Source organism: Saccostrea cucullata, unplaced genomic scaffold, assembly GCF_032062105.1.
Source record: "Saccostrea cucullata isolate Sc308-1 unplaced genomic scaffold, CSIRO_AGI_Scuc_v1 ctg20216, whole genome shotgun sequence".
Classification (NCBI taxonomy): Eukaryota; Metazoa; Mollusca; class Bivalvia; order Ostreida; family Ostreidae; genus Saccostrea; species Saccostrea cuccullata.
The window spans coordinates 5,559-26,976 of record NW_026927964.1 but is presented as its reverse complement, the minus strand read 5'-3'; the positions used below and the strand labels follow the sequence as shown (position 1 = coordinate 26,976).

Genomic DNA, 21,418 nt, shown 5'->3' with positions numbered 1-21,418 from the left:
AATTATACAACTGTAGCAGGTACATTTAAAAAAAAAAAATTTTATCGATTCCTTTTTTTATTTTTTTTTTTATCATTTTATTTAGAAAGTCTAAGAAATCAATAAAATTTTGTGGTAGATAAAAAGAGTCTTGCTTATATTAAATAAAAGAATATTAAAACGATTAAATTTTTATGGTAGATAAAAAGAGTCTTGCTTAAGGATCCTATATATTTATTTATTAGCAGCAGGAATATTATAACAAGACACAAGAACTGTTGTTGTGTCGTGAAACTCTACATGTAGATAAATGGACGACCTTGTACACAAAAACTATAGCAATTATAATTCCAATTGCTGAGTTGCTATTTCTCAATTAATTTGGATTTTAAAAATTTCTTTGATAGCTACCCTGTAAAACAAAAAGAAAGAAGATAAATTCAGCTTTTCCATCATTACATTCTCTAATTTATGCGATAGTATACCAATATCAAACGGAAATGTATTTACATTTCCGAATTGATTCGAAAGCAAGAACATGCTCTGATTATCATCAATGTATAAACTAAGGAGAAAACTGACAAATTAGTTGAAACATTCAGGATTTCATACACGCAGCGCACTATGGTGTAACTGATCGACAAAGTATGCTTGCTCATCCTAGGCACCTGATCCAGGATCATTCAATTTCCAAGGATCCGTGATTATGCCCTGTTGAGGATTCGGTTTGTTTGATGAATTTATGAGATTCTTTATTCTCTGTTATCCTAACGATTTACTCTCTATTTTGCCAAGACACCTTTGTGAGTTCTCTGTTGAAAATGTTTTAGGTAAAGGTTTTCTTTTTTAAAATTGATATATTTTTTTTTCTTTTCCTCAATTAGAAATACCGGTTATTGATTCCGATTGTTTATTCGACATAGAAAACATGTCTTAGAACGAAAATAATTATACTCCCCCTGATAAAAGGGTTTTATGACTATATATGATTGACATTGGAATTGCTTTTTAAATTTAACTTGATTTCCATACATTTGATAGAATGCCTTAATTAATGACAATCACTATTTACTTAACAAATGGACTGGTCAAAGGACTGTTAAAGCAACATTAAAGAAACACGACACGCAATAGATCGTTTATAGATTCCATTTTTACATTTTCATGATCAATTATGCCATTGCCATATGTAAATAAAGCAAGGGCCAGTAACTGTTACTTGTACATCAGTATCTTGTTGATTTATTTTTATTAAACTTAATTCATAAGGTTCTCAAATAACTTTTAAATCATTAAAACATTTGATGGGGTAAAAAGGGACATCATTTTATCACACATTACTTAAAACAAATTAAGTGAGTTGAATGAAAGACAATTTTAACCTTTTGTGCACTGTAAAAAGATTTTAATAAATACCATTTATAGAAATTACAATCCCATCAATTAAATCTCTAAAAATCAAGAATTTTTAGCGTTTTGTTGAAGCATTATGGAATGACCGTATAAACTAAGGAAAAATTCATCAATATTCATCAAAAGCATTTGTAAATAGCTGTTAAGTCCAAGCGAAATGTTATTTCAAAGACATGAAATTTTTTGGAAAAGTAAAATTACTATTTCGTTTATTTTATGCATTTTGTAAATTACAAATCAGTTTAACATTTTTCTTAATAAAAGTTTAGAAAATATAAGCTAATTTTTTAGTTCTAATGAAATGATTTCAGTAAAGCTTTTGACCTATGAATGTCAATCATGATATTCACATTTCTTAAAAACTACAATGTTATAACTTTGAACAATCTGAAATAACTTTACAATGGTTCAGATCATATTTAAGTGAAAGACTTCAAAGTGTACATTAAAATTTCATAAAAAACATTCATCTTATCAGCAAGTCACAGCGGGAGTTCCACAGGGATCTATATATACTTTGACACCTCCTCTTCTGTTTTTATTTTACATTAATGATCTTCCCCCCCACTTTCCTGTATTACAAAATCCAAATTAGACTTATTTGCAGATGATGCCACTTTGCATGCATCACAGTAAAGATTCTCAAACTATTGTAGATACATTATCAACGGATATAGCTTTTATAGGAAATGAAAAATGGTGTTCTCAAAATCAAATGGTTCTAAATGCTACAAAAACTAAATGCATGTTAGTTGGTACGCATCAAAAGAGATCAAATTTTTCTGAGCATGAAATTAATCTGGTTGTATCTAACAGAAAACTTGATTTTGTATCAAATGAAAAAATTCTTGGAGTTTATTTAGATAATTCTTTACAATACAATGTACACATTGACCATGTTTGTAAAACACTGTCACGTAAAATTTCTGCCCTGTGTGAAAAAATTTCTCCCTATTCAAACACGCAAGCTGTTTTACAATGCATATATTATGCCTTCAATTGATTATTGTTTAACTGTTTGTTGGGTAATACATCTCACTCAAATCTTGACAGAGTATATAAACTTCAAAAACGTGCTGCAAGATGTATTTTAGATGCTCCTCCTGATGCGCCCTCACAACCTCTCTTTGAGAAACTAGATTGGCTCACAGTGTATGAGCAACTTATTGTAAATAAATATGTTTTGTTATATAAATCATTGTTCAACTCTCACCCTACTTATCTAAATAGTATGTTTGACTTCCAGTGTAATAATCGATACAATCTTCGATCTGAATCTAATTTAGACCTCTGTGTACCATCTCATAAATGTAAACTCTTTGAGAACTCCTTTCAATACTCTGGTGCTATCTTATGGAATAATTTACCTGTACATATAAGAATGTCTCACACACTCAATGCTTTCAAGCATCAAGTCAAAAAATTTGTAAAACAATGTAGAAATAGCTTATGATTATTTATTGATTTTGTATATTTATATATATGTATGTATGTATGTTGATATTTTGTCTATAGAAGGCCCCGGGGAAGAATAGTGCATGCACTAATCGGGTTACCTTCTTTAAATAAAGAATTATTATTATTATTATTATTATTATTATATAAAGGTAATGAACAAAATTAAAGATCAAAAGTCCATTAAACAATATAAATTTCTAGCAGAGCAAAAACGGACCTCCAAAAACATCAGAGGTGGCATCAGGTACTATGAAGAAGTGAGCCTCTTCCGCCGATCGATCACACCCGCCGTGTGCTTCTTGTCATGATCGGGAAATAACGGAAAAAATCCGTCGTCAATTCATTGTATAAATAATGGACTATCAATTGGTATGAAAAACGTCAGTCAGCATTTGACTCAATGATAAATTGTATTTGCTGACATGGTCATTGTATCGACCTGGAACTTACGAAATGATGACTTTAAACGAGACGGCTGATATTCTTGTTTCATCAACTTGCTTGTCAATAATTTACCTCGTTTTAGAAATTGTTCATATGTAGAGCAAGCTCTTGCGTATCGAATCAACAGAGATATATACTCTGTATGCAGGTGATGAAGGTATATTGCTGCATAAGTAAGGGAAGTTGACTATAGAAAAGTTAAAGTCATCACGTTTATCATCAATCTGATTAAAATCAGATCCTTTGATCCGCTCACATAGATCACTACACAAAGGATCCGCTCACATAGATCGCTACACCTTGTGTAGCGATCTATGTGAGCGGATCAAAGGATCTGATTTTAATCAGATTGGTTTATCATATAGCTTGGTTATTAGATTACCATTAATGTCTTTTTCAAGTAAAATATCCAAGTATGAAACAGAGGTGTCAGACTCTGTGGTATCTTTTATCTCAAGCTCACCAGGATATATCGTATCGACGTAGGAATGGAAATTACCATTATTAATTGACAATACGTCGTCGATATATCTAAATGTCGAGTTGAAGGCCACCGCAAGTGTTTTCTTCTTTTCACGTATAAGATTTTGCATACATTCTGCTTCATATGAATATAAAAATAAGTCTGCTAATAACGGAGCGCAATTTGTACCCATGCGAATTCCAATAGATTGTTGGAATACCTGGTCTTCAAAAACCACATAGATATTGTCAATCAAAACCTCAAGCATTTTCTTGATGTCAACTTCAGAGTACTTATGTGTGCAATCAGAATCTGTTTTAACAAAATAATTTTGCAAATGACCAATGACGAGGTAAGTAAATTTACGAGTTCCATTTTTATTGAGTAAGCAGCTGTCAATGATATCAAAAAGCCTGGATTATAATTTGTCGTGGGGAATTGTTGTGTATAAAGTTGAAAAGTCGTAAGTTTTTAAGCTGTTGATTTTTGTAAAGTCTTGTGATTTCAAATTGTCCAAACGTTCTTTAGAATTTTTTAGTATCCACATCTGATTCACACCACTTCTTGAATATATAGTTGCACAGTACTCTTAAAGTTTATCCTTCACAACTCTCAATATTTTGGTGAGGAGTAACGAAAGAGGCTTGGTTGAACATTTACTGGAACCTACAATGTATCTTTGTTTGTAAGGATTCTTATGAAGTTTCGGAATCCAATATATATAAGGTAGTTCAAATTCATTTTGGCTCCGTGGAATATTAAAAGTATTCAAAACTGACAGGTGATTTTGAAGAATTTCTTTCTTAGAAAGGGAAGTATGCTGACAAATTCATTGTATCAACCATAAAAATTACTAAAAGATGACTTTAACGAGACTGGTAATTTTGCTTCCGTGATTTGTCTGTCGATTATTCACTTCGTTTTAGAAATTGTTCATATATAGAGTATGCTCTTGCGTATCGAACTGAGTATAAAAATTCCGTATGTATGTGATGAAGGTATATCACTGCATAAGTAAGGGAAGTTGACGATAAAGAAAATTAAAGTACCATTGTTAAAATTTTACTTTCAACTATTCCATCATTTCCTTGGAATTTTAATTATCTACAATATTCATCTTGTTGACTTGAATTTTCAAATATATTGTTGTTTATTGTTCTCCCACAGCTTCTCCTACATGAGTGTTAACATTTTAGTGAGGATTAAAGAAAGAGGCTTCGTGGAAGATTTACTGGAACCTGTATCTTTGCTTGTAAGGATTTTTATCAAGTTTTTGAATCCAATATAAATATGATAATTTAAATTTATGTTGGTTGTTGGAAATATCAAAGATATGTTATATTAAACTTATTGAAACAACATTTTATTATCAGTTCACTTTTGTATTCAGATAAAGTAGAATTATTTAAAACCTTCAACATGGGGAAAAAACATTTGCTTTGGCTTTCAACCTGGCATTTCAATACATCGACGACGTTTTGTCTATTAACAATACTTATTTTATTCATCTTTTATCAATCTAGTTAATAGTGAATGTATGTGTGATATCCGTTAACCCCATAATATATCAAAGCTCTTCTCAAAGCAGAATAAAATACATAACTTCAGCCGTATTTAGGACATAACCCTAACCCAACCTGGGGGAAGAAGAGAACACACAAGCCTCTGTGGTTAAAAAGTTTCTGTGGTTCAATCGGTAGCGCACATTGCTACAAACATTATAGAAAGACACTGCGACAGAATAGACACTGATAAAGGGGAGGTAATCTAAATACAACATTTGCTTTTCTCGATTATGAGCCATTTGATGAATTTGTGAATAATGAATTCGTCTTCACAATAACAGAGTTATGAATCCTGTATATTTTTTTCAAAAATGAAATTTTACTTTATATTGCTTATTATTTTTATCTTATTTTGGAACAAGGCTTTTAGAAAATTTGACTTTTTAAATATAAAAAATAATTCTTTTTACATGTTTAAATCTAATTAATGCTTCCGGTGAATTATTATGTCCTACCAACCATGAACCATTACCTAAACAAGAGGAACATGGGCCACATCGCTCACCTGAGTAACTTTTGCCATTCTGTCATTTAACAGATTTCCCCCCTTTCTACCTATCTTGACCTTGACAATCTTAATTGACCATGATTCAAACAATTTAGAATCTACACAACCCCAGGATGCTTCCACATAAGTTTCAGCTTTTTTAGTACATTTGTTCCCGAGAAGAAGATTTGTAAAGTTTTCCCCCATATACTTTGATGTAAAACAAAAATTGATTCCTTTTGTAGCCCCGCCCTACCCCCGAAAGTCATGATTGTTACAACTGAGAATCTACACTACCCAAGGATGCTTCCATATAAGTTTCAGTTTTTCTTGCCCAGTGGTTCTTGAGAAGATTTTTTTTTAATTACCCAACCCCATTGTGTTGTATTTTCTTGATTATCTCCCCTTAGAACGAAACTTGGCCCTTTATTTTAAGAAGGTAAATATCCCTTTACCCAAGGATACTTTGTACCAAGTTTTGTTAAAATTGGCTAAGTGGTTCTTGAGAAGCAGTTGAAAATGTGAAAAGTTTTCAGACGGAGACAGGCAGCTAGACAGACGGACGACGGACAACGGGTGATCAGAAAAGCTCACCTGAGCTTTCAGCTCGAGTTAGCTGAAAAGATAGTTGCTTATAGAAAAATTCAAATAAAATTTGAAACAGTTTCAGTATTGTATGTTAAAATTTATTTCAGTTCACTTTAAAAATGCACACACTAACTAGTCCAATACACATCATTGTTTTTATGGCAATTGCTTTGGAGTACTGTTGTTATTCGGGACTCTGACCCGGTGCCAGATAGAACCGTTTGGTCAGCGTGGACCACGTACACGGCATTTGCTTGTGGCCGGCATTGGTCTGCCACTGAGGGTCGTACGCCAGGGCCTCCTTCACGTCAATTAGCATGTCTTCCAAATGTTCCTCCAGATAGTTGTCCTTAAAAATCTGTATCACGTTGTGGAAAAACCAGGAACCTAGATGTGGCCTCCGCCAAGCATAATAGCCTGAAGGAACGGTTGATTATTTTTTAACTTGTTTAAAAATTCTAATAAAAGTTTTGCAAAAAATTGTTTATCTTATCTAAATATTTATTTTTGTAATTGATATACCTATAAAAAATAACAATGAAATATGGCAGAAAATATAATGTGCAATGCATGATTTAACTCTTTGCAAATAATTCTATACTTAACTGAGCATTATGAATTTACTGTAAATTAGGTTTTGTTCGCACGTTTTCTTTACATCTTTGTACAAGATCTTTTGCTCAAAAACATTTTATCTTTATTATTTGTTTTTTTTTTTTTAGTTTTATTTTTGGTCCATTCGTCGAGTTTATTCGAATTCTTGAAAATCTTGTCTCACCTTGCGAAAATTTGGCAAGCATTGTCAAGAGAAACAGCTCCGTTTTAAGTAAGGTATAGAACTCTTTTACTATATACATGCACCTGGTGTGGTAGCGTAAGCCATCAGGAGATCAGCATCTGTTGGTATCGAGACCTTTCCTACCACTTGATCTATCATAACTTCCTCCTTATCATCAGACAAATCCACCGTACCCTGAGGAGATTTCCCGCGACAGGCCTGTACAAAGAAACACTTAGGTTTCCCTACAAAAGTCAGATTAATGAATGTAGTACATAGCATGTTGCTTTCATACTCAAATAAAGCGCTGTCTTTTCTTCTCTGAAATAAAAAAAAGTTTACCTGCAAAATATTTTAATTTGTCGTTTTTGAAATAAGCTACAATTTCGTCAAGAGATATGGTTTGCTCGTCATGTGTAAAAATTCCCTCCTGCAAAAGACATCAATAACTCAGTCCTGTAGCCTTTGACTCTGTGTAGAATTAATTCATCATATCTCAAGAAAAAGAATTTTATTGATAAGAAACTAGAGATTACAAAAAACTTTTACGTTCAATGAACATGATGAATGAAGGAGATGGAGTTTTCAAACAGTAAATTTCAGTGAATAAAAGTTATGCATTTGACTCCGTATTTTTAATTTACAAGGTTATCAGAAATTTTTTTTGCATACTTTACCTCGTTTCCGTGACTCATTATGAAGACTAGAAGACAATAATAGTCGGCTGCTTTACGTCTGTTGTTGAATAGTCCCGCTGTTTCTTCCAGGAACTCCATTAAATCTTGTTTTGTTGTGTCATGTTCTACATGACATTCAAAGTTTAATGTCTTCTCAAAAAAGTTCTGAATGTTTCTTAAATCAGCTTCTGTGCCTAGATAAAAGAAAATTAATATCAAAGAGCAATATTAATAGTCAAAGGAAAAACATTGAATAACCCAGGTTGTAGGTTAAATGTATTAACTGCTTGATCATATGCTGTTAATTTTCCTCTCAATGCTGATATATCCTGGTGAGCTTGAGATAAAAGATACTACACAGTCCGACACTTCTGTTTCATACTTGGATATTTTACTTGAAAAAGACACTAATGGTAATCTAACAGCCAAGCTAAATGATAAACGTGATGCCTCTAACTTTTCTATCGTCAACTTCCCTTACTTATGCAGCAATATACCTTCATCACCTGCATACGTAGTATATATATCTCAGTTGAGTCGATACGCAAGAGCATGCTCTACTTATGAACAATTTCAAAAACGAGGTAAATTATTGACAAGCAAGATGACGAAACAAGAATATCAGCAATCTCGTTTAAAGTCATCATTTCATAAGGTCTATGGTCGATACAATGACCTTGTCAGCAAATACAATTTATCATTGAGTCAAATGCTGACTGACGTTTTTCATACCAATTGTTAGTCCATTATTTATACACTGAATTGAAGATGGATTTTTCCGTTATTTCCTGATCATGACAAGGAGCACGCGGCGGGTGTGACCGGTCGGCAGGGGATTCTCACTCCTCCCTGGCACCTGATCCCGCCTCTGATGTTTCGGAGGTCCGTGTTTGCTCTGCTCCTATTTTGTATTGTTTAATGGACTTTGAGATTGAATACTGTTTGTTATCTCCATATCCTTATTATACTAGTATGCATTCTCTGTGTCATCATTGATCAGTACCTTTATATTTCTACAATGCCTTCTCTGTATCATTATTGATCATTGCCTCTATTTCTATAATGTCTTCTTTGTTTCAGCATTTATCAGTACCTCTATTTCTACAATCATTCTTTCTCTGTATCATTATTTATCACTGCCTCTATTTCTATGATGTATTTTTTGTTTCAGTATTAATCAGTGCCTCTATTTCTATGATGTATTATTTGTTTCAGTATTTATCAGTGCCTCTATTTCTATGATGTATTCTTTGTTTCAGTATTTATCAGTGCCTCTATTTCTACAATCATTCTTTCTCTGTATCAGTATTAATCAGTGCCTCTATTTCTATGATGTATTCTTTGTATCATTATTTATCAGTGCCTCTATTTCTACAATCATTCTTTCTCTGTATCATTATTTATCACTGCCTCTATTTCTATGATGTATTTTTTGTTTCAGTATTAATCAGTGCCTCTATTTCTATGATGTATTCTTTGTTTCAGTATTTATCAGTGCCTCTATTTCTATGATGTATTCTTTGTTTCAGTATTTATTCAGTGCCTCTACTTGTTCAATCATTGTTTCTCTGTATCATTATTTATCAGTGCCTCTATTTCTATGATGTATTCTTTGTTTCAGTATTTATCAGTGCCTCTATTTCTATGATGTATTCTTTGTTTCAGTATTTATCAGTGCCTCTATTTCTATGATGTATTCTTTGTTTCAGTATTTATCAGTGCCTCTATTTCTATGATGTATTTTTTGTTTCAGTATTAATCAGTGCCTCTATTTCTATGATGTATTATTTGTTTCAGTATTTATCAGTGCCTCTATTTCTATGATGTATTCTTTGTTTCAGTATTTATCAGTGCCTCTATTTCTACAATCATTCTTTCTCTGTATCAGTATTTATCAGTGCCTCTATTTCTATGATGTATTTTTTGTTTCAGTATTAATCAGTGCCTCTATTTCTATGATGTATTCTTTGTTTCAGTATTTATCAGTGCCTCTATTTCTATGATGTATTCTTTGTTTCAGTATTTATCAGTGCCTCTATTTCTACAATCATTCTTTCTCTGTATCAGTATTTATCAGTGCCTCTATTTCTATGATGTATTTTTTGTTTCAGTATTAATCAGTGCCTCTATTTCTATGATGTATTCTTTGTTTCAGTATTAATCAGTGCCTCTATTTCTATGATGTATTCTTTGTTTCAGTATTAATCAGTGCCTCTATTTCTATGATGTATTCTTTGTATCATTATTTATCAGTGCCTCTATTTCTATGATGTATTCTTTGTTTCAGTATTTATCAGTGCCTCTATTTCTACAATCATTCTTTCTCTGTATCATTATTTATCAGTGCCTCTATTTCTATGATGTATTCTTTGTTTCAGTATTTATCAGTGCCTCTATTTCTACAATCATTCTTTCTCTGTATCAGTATTTATCAGTGCCTCTATTTCTATGATGTATTTTTTGTTTCAGTATTAATCAGTGCCTCTATTTCTATGATGTATTATTTGTTTCAGTATTTATCAGTGCCTCTATTTCTATGATGTATTCTTTGTTTCAGTATTTATCAGTGCCTCTATTTCTACAATCATTCTTTCTCTGTATCAGTATTTATCAGTGCCTCTATTTCTATGATGTATTTTTTGTTTCAGTATTTATCAGTGCCTCTATTTCTATGATGTATTCTTTGTATCATTATTTATCAGTGCCTCTATTTCTATGATGTATTCTTTGTTTCAGTATTTATCAGTGCCTCTATTTCTATGATGTATTCTTTGTATCATTATTTATCAGTGCCTCTATTTCTATGATGTATTCTTTGTTTCAGTATTAATCAGTGCCTCTATTTCTATGATGTATTCTTTGTATCATTATTTATCAGTGCCTCTATTTCTATGATGTATTCTTTGTTTCAGTATTTATCAGTGCCTCTATTTCTATGATGTATTCTTTGTTTCAGTATTTATCAGTGCCTCTATTTCTACAATCATTCTTTCTCTGTATCAGTATTTATCAGTGCCTCTATTTCTATGATGTATTTTTTGTTTCAGTATTAATCAGTGCCTCTATTTCTATGATGTATTCTTTGTTTCAGTATTTATCACTGCCTCTATTTCTATGATGTATTCTTTGTTTCAGTATTTATCAGTGCCTCTATTTCTATGATGTATTCTTTGTATCATTATTTATCAGTGCCTCTATTTCTATGATGTATTCTTTGTTAAAGTATTTATCAGAGACTCTATTTATATGATGTATTCTTTGTTTCAGTATTTATCAGTGCCTCTATTTCTATGATGTATTCTTTGTTTCAGTATTAATCAGTGCCTCTATTTCTATGATGTATTCTTTGTATCATTATTTATCAGTGCCTCTATTTCTATGATGTATTCTTTGTTTCAGTATTTATCAGTGCCTCTATTTCTACAATCATTCTTTCTCTGTATCATTATTTATCAGTGCCTCTATTTCTATGATGTATTATTTGTTTCATTATTTATCAGTGCCTCTATTTCTATGATGTATTCTTTGTTTCAGTATTTATCAGTGCCTCTATTTCTACAATCATTCTTTCTCTGTATCATTATTTATCACTGCCTCTATTTCTATGATGTATTTTTTGTTTCAGTATTAATCAGTGCCTCTATTTCTATGATGTATTATTTGTTTCAGTATTTATCAGTGCCTCTATTTCTATGATGTATTCTTTGTTTCAGTATTTATCAGTGCCTCTATTTCTACAATCATTCTTTCTCTGTATCATTATTTATCAGTGCCTCTATTTCTATGATGTATTCTTTGTTTCAGTATTTATCAGTGCCTCTATTTCTATGATGTATTCTTTGTATCATTATTTATCAGTGCCTCTATTTCTATGATGTATTCTTTGTTTCAGTATTTATCAGTGCCTCTATTTCTATGATGTATTCTTTGTTTCAGTATTAATCAGTACCTCTATTTCTATGATGTATTTTTTGTTTCAGTATTAATCAGTGCCTCTATTTCTATGATGTATTCTTTGTTTCAGTATTAATCAGTGCCTCTATTTCTATGATGTATTCTTTGTATCATTATTTATCAGTGCCTCTATTTCTATGATGTATTCTTTGTTTCAGTATTTATCAGTGCCTCTATTTCTATGATGTATTCTTTGTTTCAGTATTTATCAGTGCCTCTATTTCTATGATGTATTCTTTGTTTCAGTATTAATCAGTGCCTCTATTTCTATGATGTATTCTTTGTTTCAGTATTAATCAGTGCCTCTATTTCTACAATCATTCTTTCTCTGTATCATTATTTATCAGTGCCTCTATTTCTATGATGTATTCTTTGTTTCAGTATTTATCAGTGCCTCTATTTCTACAATCATTCTTTCTCTGTATCATTATTAATCAGTGCCTCTATTTCTATGATGTATTCTTTGTTTCAGTATTTATCAGTGCCTCTATTTCTACAATCATTCTTTCTCTGTATCAGTATTAATCAGTGCCTCTATTTCTATGATGTATTCTTTGTTTCAGTATTTATCAGTGCCTCTATTTCTACAATCATTCTTTCTCTGTATCATTATTTATCAGTGCCTCTATTTCTATGATGTATTCTTTGTTTCAGTATTTATCAGTGCCTCTATTTCTATGATGTATTCCTTGTATCATTATTTATCAGTGCCTCTATTTCTATGATGTATTCTTTGTTTCAGTATTTATCAGTGCCTCTATTTCTATGATGTATTCTTTGTTTCAGTATTAATCAGTGCCTCTATTTCTATGATGTATTCTTTGTTTCAGTATTTATCAGTGCCTCTATTTCTACAATCATTCTTTCTCTGTATCAGTATTTATCAGTGCCTCTATTTCTATGATGTATTCTTTGTTTCAGTATTAATCAGTGCCTCTATTTCTATGATGTATTCTTTGTTTCAGTATTTATCAGTGCCTCTATTTCTATGATGTATTCTTTGTTTCAGTATTTATCAGTGCCTCTATTTCTATGATGTATTCTTTGTTTCAGTATTAATCAGTGCCTCTATTTCTATGATGTATTCTTTGTTTCAGTATTTATCAGTGCCTCTATTTCTACAATCATTCTTTCTCTGTATCATTATTTATCAGTGCCTCTATTTCTATGATGTATTATTTGTTTCAGTATTTATCAGTGCCTCTATTTCTATGATGTATTCTTTGTTTCAGTATTTATCAGTGCCTCTATTTCTATGATGTATTCTTTGTTTCAGTATTTATCAGTGCCTCTATTTCTATGATGTATTTTTTGTTTCAGTATTTATCAGTGCCTCTATTTCTGCAATGTCTTCTCTATGTCATCATTTATAAGTGCCTTTATTGCTGCAATTTATTTCTCACAGAGAGAAAGAATTTGTAGAAAAAGAGGAAATTATTAATTATGACACAGAGAAAGAATTTGTAGAAATAGAGACGGTGATAAATAATGACCCAGACAAAAGGCATTGTAGAAATTATTATCAATTATCTTTTTATATGCTATGTTTTCTCCGTTTCAGTATTGTTCACTATCTCCATTTCTTTATCTTTTATTGTGTCATTTTTAGCTCACCTAAGCCGAAGGCTCAAGTGAGCTTTTCTGATCACATTTTGTCCGGCGTCCGTCTGTCCGTCTGTCTGTCTGTCCGTCTGTCTGTAAACTTTTCACATTTTCGACTTCTTCTCAAGAACCGCTGGGCCAATTTCAACCAAACTTGCAACAAAGTATCCTTGGGTAAAGGGGATTCAAGTTTGTTCAAATGAAGGGCCACGCCCTCATCCAAGTGGAGATAATTGGGAATTAATGAAAATTTGGTGGCATGTTTTAAAAATCTTCTTCTCAAGAACCACTGTGCCAGGAAAGATGAAACTTATGGGGAAACATTTTCAGGTAATGTAGATTTAAGTTTGTTCAAATCATGACCCCCGGGGGTAGGGCGGGGCCAAAATGGCCGACCAAAGTTTTACATAGAAATATAAAGGAAAATTCTTTAAAAATCTTCTTCTCAAGAAGATCAGAGCCATAATTGATCATATTTATATGGAAGCATCCTCAGGTAGTGTAGATTCAAGTTTGTTCAAATCATGACCCCCGGGGGTAGGGCGGGGCCAAAATGGCCGACCAACGTTTTACATAGAAATATATAGCTAAATTCTGTAAAAATCTTCTCAAGAATAGCAAAGCCATAATTGATCATATTTATTTGGAAGCATCCTCAGGTAGTGTAGATTCAAGTTTGTTCAAATCATGACCCCCAGGGGTAGGGCGGGGCCAAAATGGCTGACCAAAGTTTTACATAGAATGTATAGGAAAATTCTTTAAAAATATTCTCCTCAATAGCAAAGCCATAATTGATCATATTTATATGGAAGCATCCTCAGGTAGTGTAGATTCAAGTTTGTTCAAATCATGACCCCCAGGGGAAGGGCGGGGCCAAAATAGCCGACCAAAGTTTTACATAGAAATATATAGGAAAATTCTTTAAAAATCTTCTTCTCAAGAATAGCAAAGCCATAATTGATCATATTTATGTGGAAGCATCCTCAGGTAGTGTAGATTTAAGTTTGTTCAAATCATGACCCCCAAGGGGTAGGGCGGGGTCAAAATGGCCAACTAAAGTTTTACATAGAAATATATAGGAAAATTCTTTAAAAATCTTCTTCTCAAGAATGGCAAAGCCATAATTGATCATATTTATATGGAAGCTTCCTCAGGTAGTGTAGATTCAAGTTTGTTCAAATCATGACCCCAAGGGGTAGGGCGGGGCCAAAATGGCCGACCAAAGTTTTACATAGAAATGTAAAGGAAAATTCTTTAAAAATCTTCTCAAGAATAACAAAGCCATAATTGATCACATTTATATGGAAGAATCCTCAGGTAGTGTAGATTTAAGGTTTGTTCAAATCATGGCCCCCAGGGGTAGGGCGGGGCCAAAATGGCCGACCAAAGTTTTACATAGAAATGTATAGGAAAATTCTTTAAAAATCTTCTTCTCAAGAATAGCAAAGCCATAATTGATCATATTTATATGGAAGCATCCTCAGGTAGTGTAGATTCAAGTTTGTTCAAATCATGACCCCCAGGGGTAGGGCAGGGCCAAAATAGCCGACCATAGTTTTACATAGAAATGTATAGGAAAATTCTTTAAACATCTTCTTCTCAAGAATAGCAATGCCATAATTGATCATATTTATATGGAAGCATCCTCAGGTAGTGTAGATTCAAGTTTGTTCAAATCATGGCCCCCAGGGGTAGGGCGGGGCCAAAATGGCCGACCAAAGTTTTACATAGAAATGTATAGGAAAATTCTTTAAAAATCTTCTTCTCAAGAATAGCAAAGCCATGATTGGTCTTGGGACTACTTTTGGATTTAAGCTTTTCAAGTTTAAACCAATTCTCCTTTTTCCTAGCCACAGTGCTCAGGTGAGCGATGTGGCCCATGGGCCTCTTGCTTAATAAATGTTTAATTTCTTCATCATGTCTGTGTTTGTTATTTTACATGTATTTCCACTGTGTAATTCTCTCTGTCATTTCTAATCTCTATTACACTCTGCCCTTTTTCTCTGTGTCTTTTTTAATTCCAGTTTCTTTTTATTATTGTTATTATGTCACGTCTGTGTATTATCAAATGATGTCTCTATTTCTACTCTGTCATTTCTGTGTATCAAATAATGTCTCTATTTCTACTCTGTCATTTCTGTGTATTATCAAATAATGTTTCTATTTATACTCTGTCATTTCTGTGTATTATCAAATAATTTCTCTATTTCTACTTTGGCATTTCTCTGTTATTTTCAATCTATGTCTTCCTCTCCCCTCTGTCTTTTTGTGTGTCAGTACTAAACACAGTCTCTTTTCTGTTGATGTTTTCGTTATGCCATTATTAATCACTTTCGCTATATCAACAATGTATTTAATATCTCTTTCTCCTTTTCCAAGTCGATTATTTTGTTTAGGCTTAAAAATAATTCTGAATATAAAAAATCTTTCTTCTTACCCTCTCTGCCTTTCGTGTAATGAAGAATCAGAGCAAGCCCCTTTTGATTTTCTCCTTTCGTATATCTTCTTTTTTCTACATGTCCAATTAAGAAATAAAACCAGTAATATAGATCATTTTTTCACATTTCACACCTTTTATTATGAGATTTAAAGTCTACATACTTGATAAATGTGCTCCCTTTTTCTGTGTTGGTCCATCCGTACTTTCAATCTGAGGTTCTTGGTCATTCTCTTCCAACTTTCGTTTTTTACTATCCAGCTCTAAAATCATTAATTTATTGAACATTTCAAGTAAAAACTTCATGATTACGAAGAAATCTATCTCAAAAATGATAAAATCCTTTGAAGAAACGAATACTTAATAATATGTACTTATTTATTTTCAGTTTGATTTTTCATTCCCTGAGTGTCGTTAAATAGGTCTAAAATACAATAAATTCTTGCAGTAAATGAATTGCATGAGCCCTGTTTAGATTGTTTGTATTATTATAATGTATTTACTTTCATTTTTCTCTGACGACTCAGCTACCTGGGGTCTGTTGGCCTCGGCGATTATATTTTTTATCTCCTCTGCTTTTTCTTTGATAACATCAACCCAAGTAACGTCTATACATTCAATGAGTTTGATGAAATCATCATAATGCCCTGGCTTCACGAGCCCTTTTTTCTGTAATTTCTCCACGATGTCCAGCACATTGTTGCAGTTCATTATTGCGTAGGGAGGTAATTTCAACTTTAAGCGATGTTTTACCTTTTCGAAATCGTGAGAATCTACCTGAGAGTTAATGAAATCATGAAGATCGGTGATTAGTTTGTTATGGAGATCTCTTGCTTCCGATGGAATCTTGTCAGCTGCCATTTTGTTTCAGTATGTTAATTAAAGCTGCATTTTTAAATCAGTTGTTTTGTCTGCTTTTTAAACTTCCTGTATGCATGATAAGTGGGTCATGTCAATAAACGAATGGGGGCGCCAAGAGGTGTTAAAATCGGGGTTTAAAATTTAATGATTCAAATCTGACAATCTTTAAAACTTACAATAAAATTCTTATGTTCTATAACATTTTATACCATGATTTAAAAAAGTCCCTACTAACTAACAAATAAAAGTATCCGTAATGCTATTTGCGTGAGTAATAAAAAATGTTTCCTTGTGATTTATGTGATTTATTTCAAGTTTCAAACGTACATAACTATTAACATATACCCCTTCACACATGCACAATTTTTTAGGTTCTTTCATGTTTAACTTTACTGTAGAATGTATTTATTAGAGTTATTTGGTTCACAAGGTTTTGAGTTTTGAACAGTTTATGTTGTGAAATATTGCATTAATTTATACAACACTGTGAAAATACAATTCTTATATTCATTCGCTAATTATGTAAGGGACAGAATGAAGAACTTAAATACTGTAGATCACTAAATGTTCGCGACACCTTATTAATAATTCCACTCAAACAATAAAGATCAGAAGCAAAGCAACAACAGACCTTCAGACCATCAGAGGTGCGATCAGATGCCTTGGAGGAGTGACAATTCCATGTTGATCAGTCAGACTCGCCATATGCTCCCGTCATATGATCGGGAAATAACGAAAAGAGTATTCAGTGTAAATAATGGCCTAAACAAATAATATGAAATACATCAGTCAGCAATTGACTTATTGATATATTGTATTGCTGACAAGGCCTTTATAAAGACCATAGAACTTGCAAAATGATGTCTTTAAACGAGACTGTTGATTATGAAGATAAAACAGAGTAAATGAGTAATCATACATAACTGAAACAGTAATATAAACATCGTAAGAAAAGTAAAGACACACTTCTGAAAATACCAGAGGCGGGTTCAGGTTCCATAGAGGAGTAAGCATCCATTCTCAACAAATCACACCCGCCGTGTGCTTTTTGTCAAAAATGTTACATGTCATTCTTGCTACAGAAAAATATTCGATAAAAACATCTATAGATAAATTGAGAGTTTTAGAGTTGTACATTGAGTTAAAAATATAAATCTTATTTTCGTTAAGATTTAACAGAAGGATACGGAAAATTGTCAACTCCATTTAATTGATGAAACAGTTGTGTCTCATATCAAGTCACTTTTCTCTCTGACTTTTCTTGAGAAATCGTTATATAAAAAGTTTAAAAGTCAAATATCTATTGATGCGATTTTGTAAATACCAATTTTTGTGCAAAATTCTACAGCGATAACTAGCATTGCAGCATGCACGTAATAATTTTCATCAATTTCGAAGTCGTCGATAATAAAATTAACGATCGTGTACTGTGGTCTCGGTTTTAATTTAGACTATACGAGTATTAAATTTCCTTTTCTATACTAAATTACTAAATTAATTACATTTGAAGTATACTTATATGTTCTTCTTATCACAGAGTCTTCATATTTGGATATTTTCTTTAAAAATCCATTAATAGCAATGTAATAAACAAGTTTTTTTGATAAACATGATGTCTTAAACTTTTCAATCGTTAACTTCCCTAGTTAATACATGTTATATATACAGCAATATACGTACCTTCATCACCTACAAACTGGATTACAGTGTGTATCTTCCATTTGATTTGATACGCAGGAGCATGATCTATGTACACAGGAAAAATGTCCACATGTGTTGAACATATGTTAAACATGTGTTTAACATATATTTTTTACACATGTAAAACACATAAAAGGAGCACACATGTATAGGGTGTTTATTTTTACACATGTTAAACATATGTTTCACATGTGTTTAACATGTGTAAAAATAAACACATTGTATATTTATACATATGAAACATGTGTTAAACATGTGTTTTATATATGTTATACTTTATATGTGAATCATACGTGTATAATATTACTGTTGTACTTATTATCATTTTTATACTTTTTTTCATGTCTGTCCACATATGTGAATCGTATGAAAAGGGCAGCATATGTAAATCATATGAAATAGTTACATGTGTTCTCTTTCAATATTTATCACAAGGAAAAACACATTCTTGTACACATTTAAAAATCAGATATTTCTGCTTTAGATGAAAATCCATTACATTCCAATGATCTATCTTCATGGGTTAAATATTTGAAAATTAATATCTTAAAATGCTTACACAACTTTTTTTGATAAATTATTTTCATCAAGAGAAATAACTTATTTTTCAGTGTACTTTCAGAACAGGAAAGTATACAAACAAGTCAGTAGCATTTGTTGATACATATATTTTACATATTCTAAGTTGAGTACAATTATAAGATTTCCACAAAATGATTAAATAGTTAAACATGCATACATGTACAAATGAATAACACAATTAGTCCATGTACTTTTTTATAATTTATATTATTTGACATGAAAGTGTCCAACGCAAAATTGAAATATCACATATAACATTTGTCATGTATTCTCTATTGTTAATTTATGAAAAATCAAGTTATTTGATATTACAGCATACAGATAAGAATGGGAATTAAATCTTTACAGGTCAAATGCAGACAAGATTGTGTACATCCTCCTAATTTCATAATTATTTCATATATTTTCTTGTTCTTTTTCCTTCTGTATCTTTCAGTTTTCTTCAGTTGTCCTCCCTCTGATCTTCCATGAGCTTGACCATCTTGAACTCTCTTTGAACTGTACCCAAAATGCAAATCCACCATTTCTCCCTTTCCTGAACAATTTCTTTGTGGCACAGAATGGTCTCTACAAAAATTTCAAAAGTAAAAATAAAACAATTCTTAAATTACAAAATCAATTCTACAAGTAATATTAAAGTTCAGCAAAAAAAATGTATGTCCAATTCACCAACAGAGATATGATAAGAGATAAAACTAATGTTATATATGCTATACTAGGTGTTTTGTGGAATCCTATGATGTAATATGCAAGACAATTACACTGTTGGAAGATATGCTTCATAATAAAGTCATAAAAAGCAATTTTTATTTTTTTTTTATTTTGACAATTAAATTTGGAATATTCAAACAGTATTACTAATTCATATTGCCAAAAATTAAGAAGATTCTGACACAAATATTTTATTTTTGGACAAAAAATACTACAGAGAAGTAGACAGGCAGAAAAGCAGACAGTGTGATTCCAGGATATCCCAAACGTTGTTGGGAAGAATATAATAAAGTTTATTTAACAGTGTGTAGTTACCTTAATTAAGCTTTTAAGCAAGTCTTGGATCTTGGGATTTATTCTTATGAGACGCTGACTGTATATTGAACCTGTAAAACAAATATTCACGCAGTAGATATCTTCTAAGCATAACTAAAACTTAATTAAACTACAAAACTACAACTACAAAAAAGAGAGAGTACATGTTTGTAGGTTCTTGATAGTCTTAATTAATATCTTACATTTTACCAGAAACTATGTTCTCTAGTGTTGGAAAAAAATAATAAATGTCAGGTAATGAATACCAGTACATAATAGATGTAAATATCCAATGGATTAGCTAGCTGATGTACTTTCAACAATCAACACATATGCACATGTACTTGTACCTTGAAAGTTGGATACAGTCACTGTTATTATTAATTTTTAACTGAAATTCAAAAATTTAATACCCCCCCCTCCCCCTGAAGTCATTTACAGTACATGTATCAATTTCATAGCTTTTAAAGCCAGCAAATTCTATTCATACTTTCCATATTTTAAAAGTGCACTGGATTAAAACTGTTTTATAATATAGAATAAAATTATTGTAGTATTGAGTTGGACTTATTATTTATGAAGTCGTGCAAACAATATAATGTAGAATTATAAAGGAACAAAAAGAAATTATAAAGAAATATTTTGTCATGAAGGAGTCATTACAGATTGTTTACTTTGATTTTTTATTGCAAGTATTTATTTTTACCTTTAATATTGTGAAGATGCAATCTTCTGTCAAATCAGCTTTAGGATCAATCGCCAGTCTTATCAGCTTTGGGCTTTTTAGACGCAGCAATGTGACACTGAACTCAAGTTACTGCATGCATCTATGGGCCATAAAACAAACACTTGTTATTAAGTTGATGAAAGAATCGACTTGTCAGACAGCCGTCTCAACATACATAAACACCAACTGACAGTCACAATGGTTTCAAGGTTTCTACTTTCACTTTCATATCAGTTCGTAACAAAAGGGAAACCAATAATGCCTCTAAAAAATAGCCTAACATGTAATGTTTACGTTCATTCAGAAACAAATTTATCCAAAATTACTTACCTGTATACAAATTATGAAAAATAGTAATGCCTTTAGCCTAACATGTAACCGCTTACATTCACGGGCACTGGAAGTTAATATAAATATATAGTATGTGTATGTATAAAAAAAAAAAGAAGGGTCTTTTTTTTATACATACACATACTATATATTTAGATTAACTTCCAGTGCCCGTGCTTACATTCAATCAGAAACATTTTTCACCAAAATTACTTACAGATCGCTATCGTTATAGGTTTACGAAATGCATGACAATTTAAGTCACAATGATAAGAGTATTACATGTATATAGAAAGTTCATACGCACCTGTAACTATAATGAAATGATATTTAAACAATATGAATT

General features: G+C 31.7%; 1 protein-coding gene and 1 long non-coding RNA gene across 2 annotated transcripts; both read right to left on the bottom strand.

Annotated features, from left to right (window-relative positions):
• Nucleotides 1–6,529: 6,529 nt before the first annotated feature.
• Nucleotides 6,530–16,783, bottom strand: LOC134276031 (caspase-3-like). The gene is made up of 7 exons (XM_062758321.1): nucleotides 16,349–16,783; nucleotides 16,010–16,108; nucleotides 15,846–15,920; nucleotides 7,853–8,046; nucleotides 7,518–7,605; nucleotides 7,259–7,420; nucleotides 6,530–6,814 (listed from the first exon to the last, which is right to left on the bottom strand). The coding sequence occupies exons 1-7, from the start codon at nucleotides 16,704–16,706 to the stop codon at nucleotides 6,582–6,584; spliced, it is 1,209 nt and encodes a 402-aa protein (XP_062614305.1). The 5' UTR covers nucleotides 16,707–16,783; the 3' UTR covers nucleotides 6,530–6,581.
• Nucleotides 16,784–19,328: 2,545 nt separating this feature from the next.
• Nucleotides 19,329–21,130, bottom strand: LOC134276029 (uncharacterized). The gene is made up of 4 exons (XR_009993964.1): nucleotides 21,073–21,130; nucleotides 20,722–20,842; nucleotides 20,016–20,086; nucleotides 19,329–19,556 (listed from the first exon to the last, which is right to left on the bottom strand). It is a non-coding gene; the product is annotated as an uncharacterized LOC134276029 (long non-coding RNA).
• Between the last annotated feature and the right edge of the window lie 288 nt (nucleotides 21,131–21,418).

Excerpts from the sequence above, each read along its gene's own strand:
- LOC134276031 (XM_062758321.1), bottom strand. The coding sequence starts at position 16,706 with ATGGCAGCTGACAAGATTCCATCGGAAGCAAGAGATCTCCATAACAAA. Across the intron at positions 16,109-16,348 it reads GTCGTCAGAGAAAAATGAAA|AGCTGGATAGTAAAAAACGA; the intron begins GTAAATACATTA and ends TAATGATTTTAG. Across the intron at positions 7,606-7,852 it reads TAATGAGTCACGGAAACGAG|GAGGGAATTTTTACACATGA; the intron begins GTAAAGTATGCA and ends TGTCTTTTGCAG.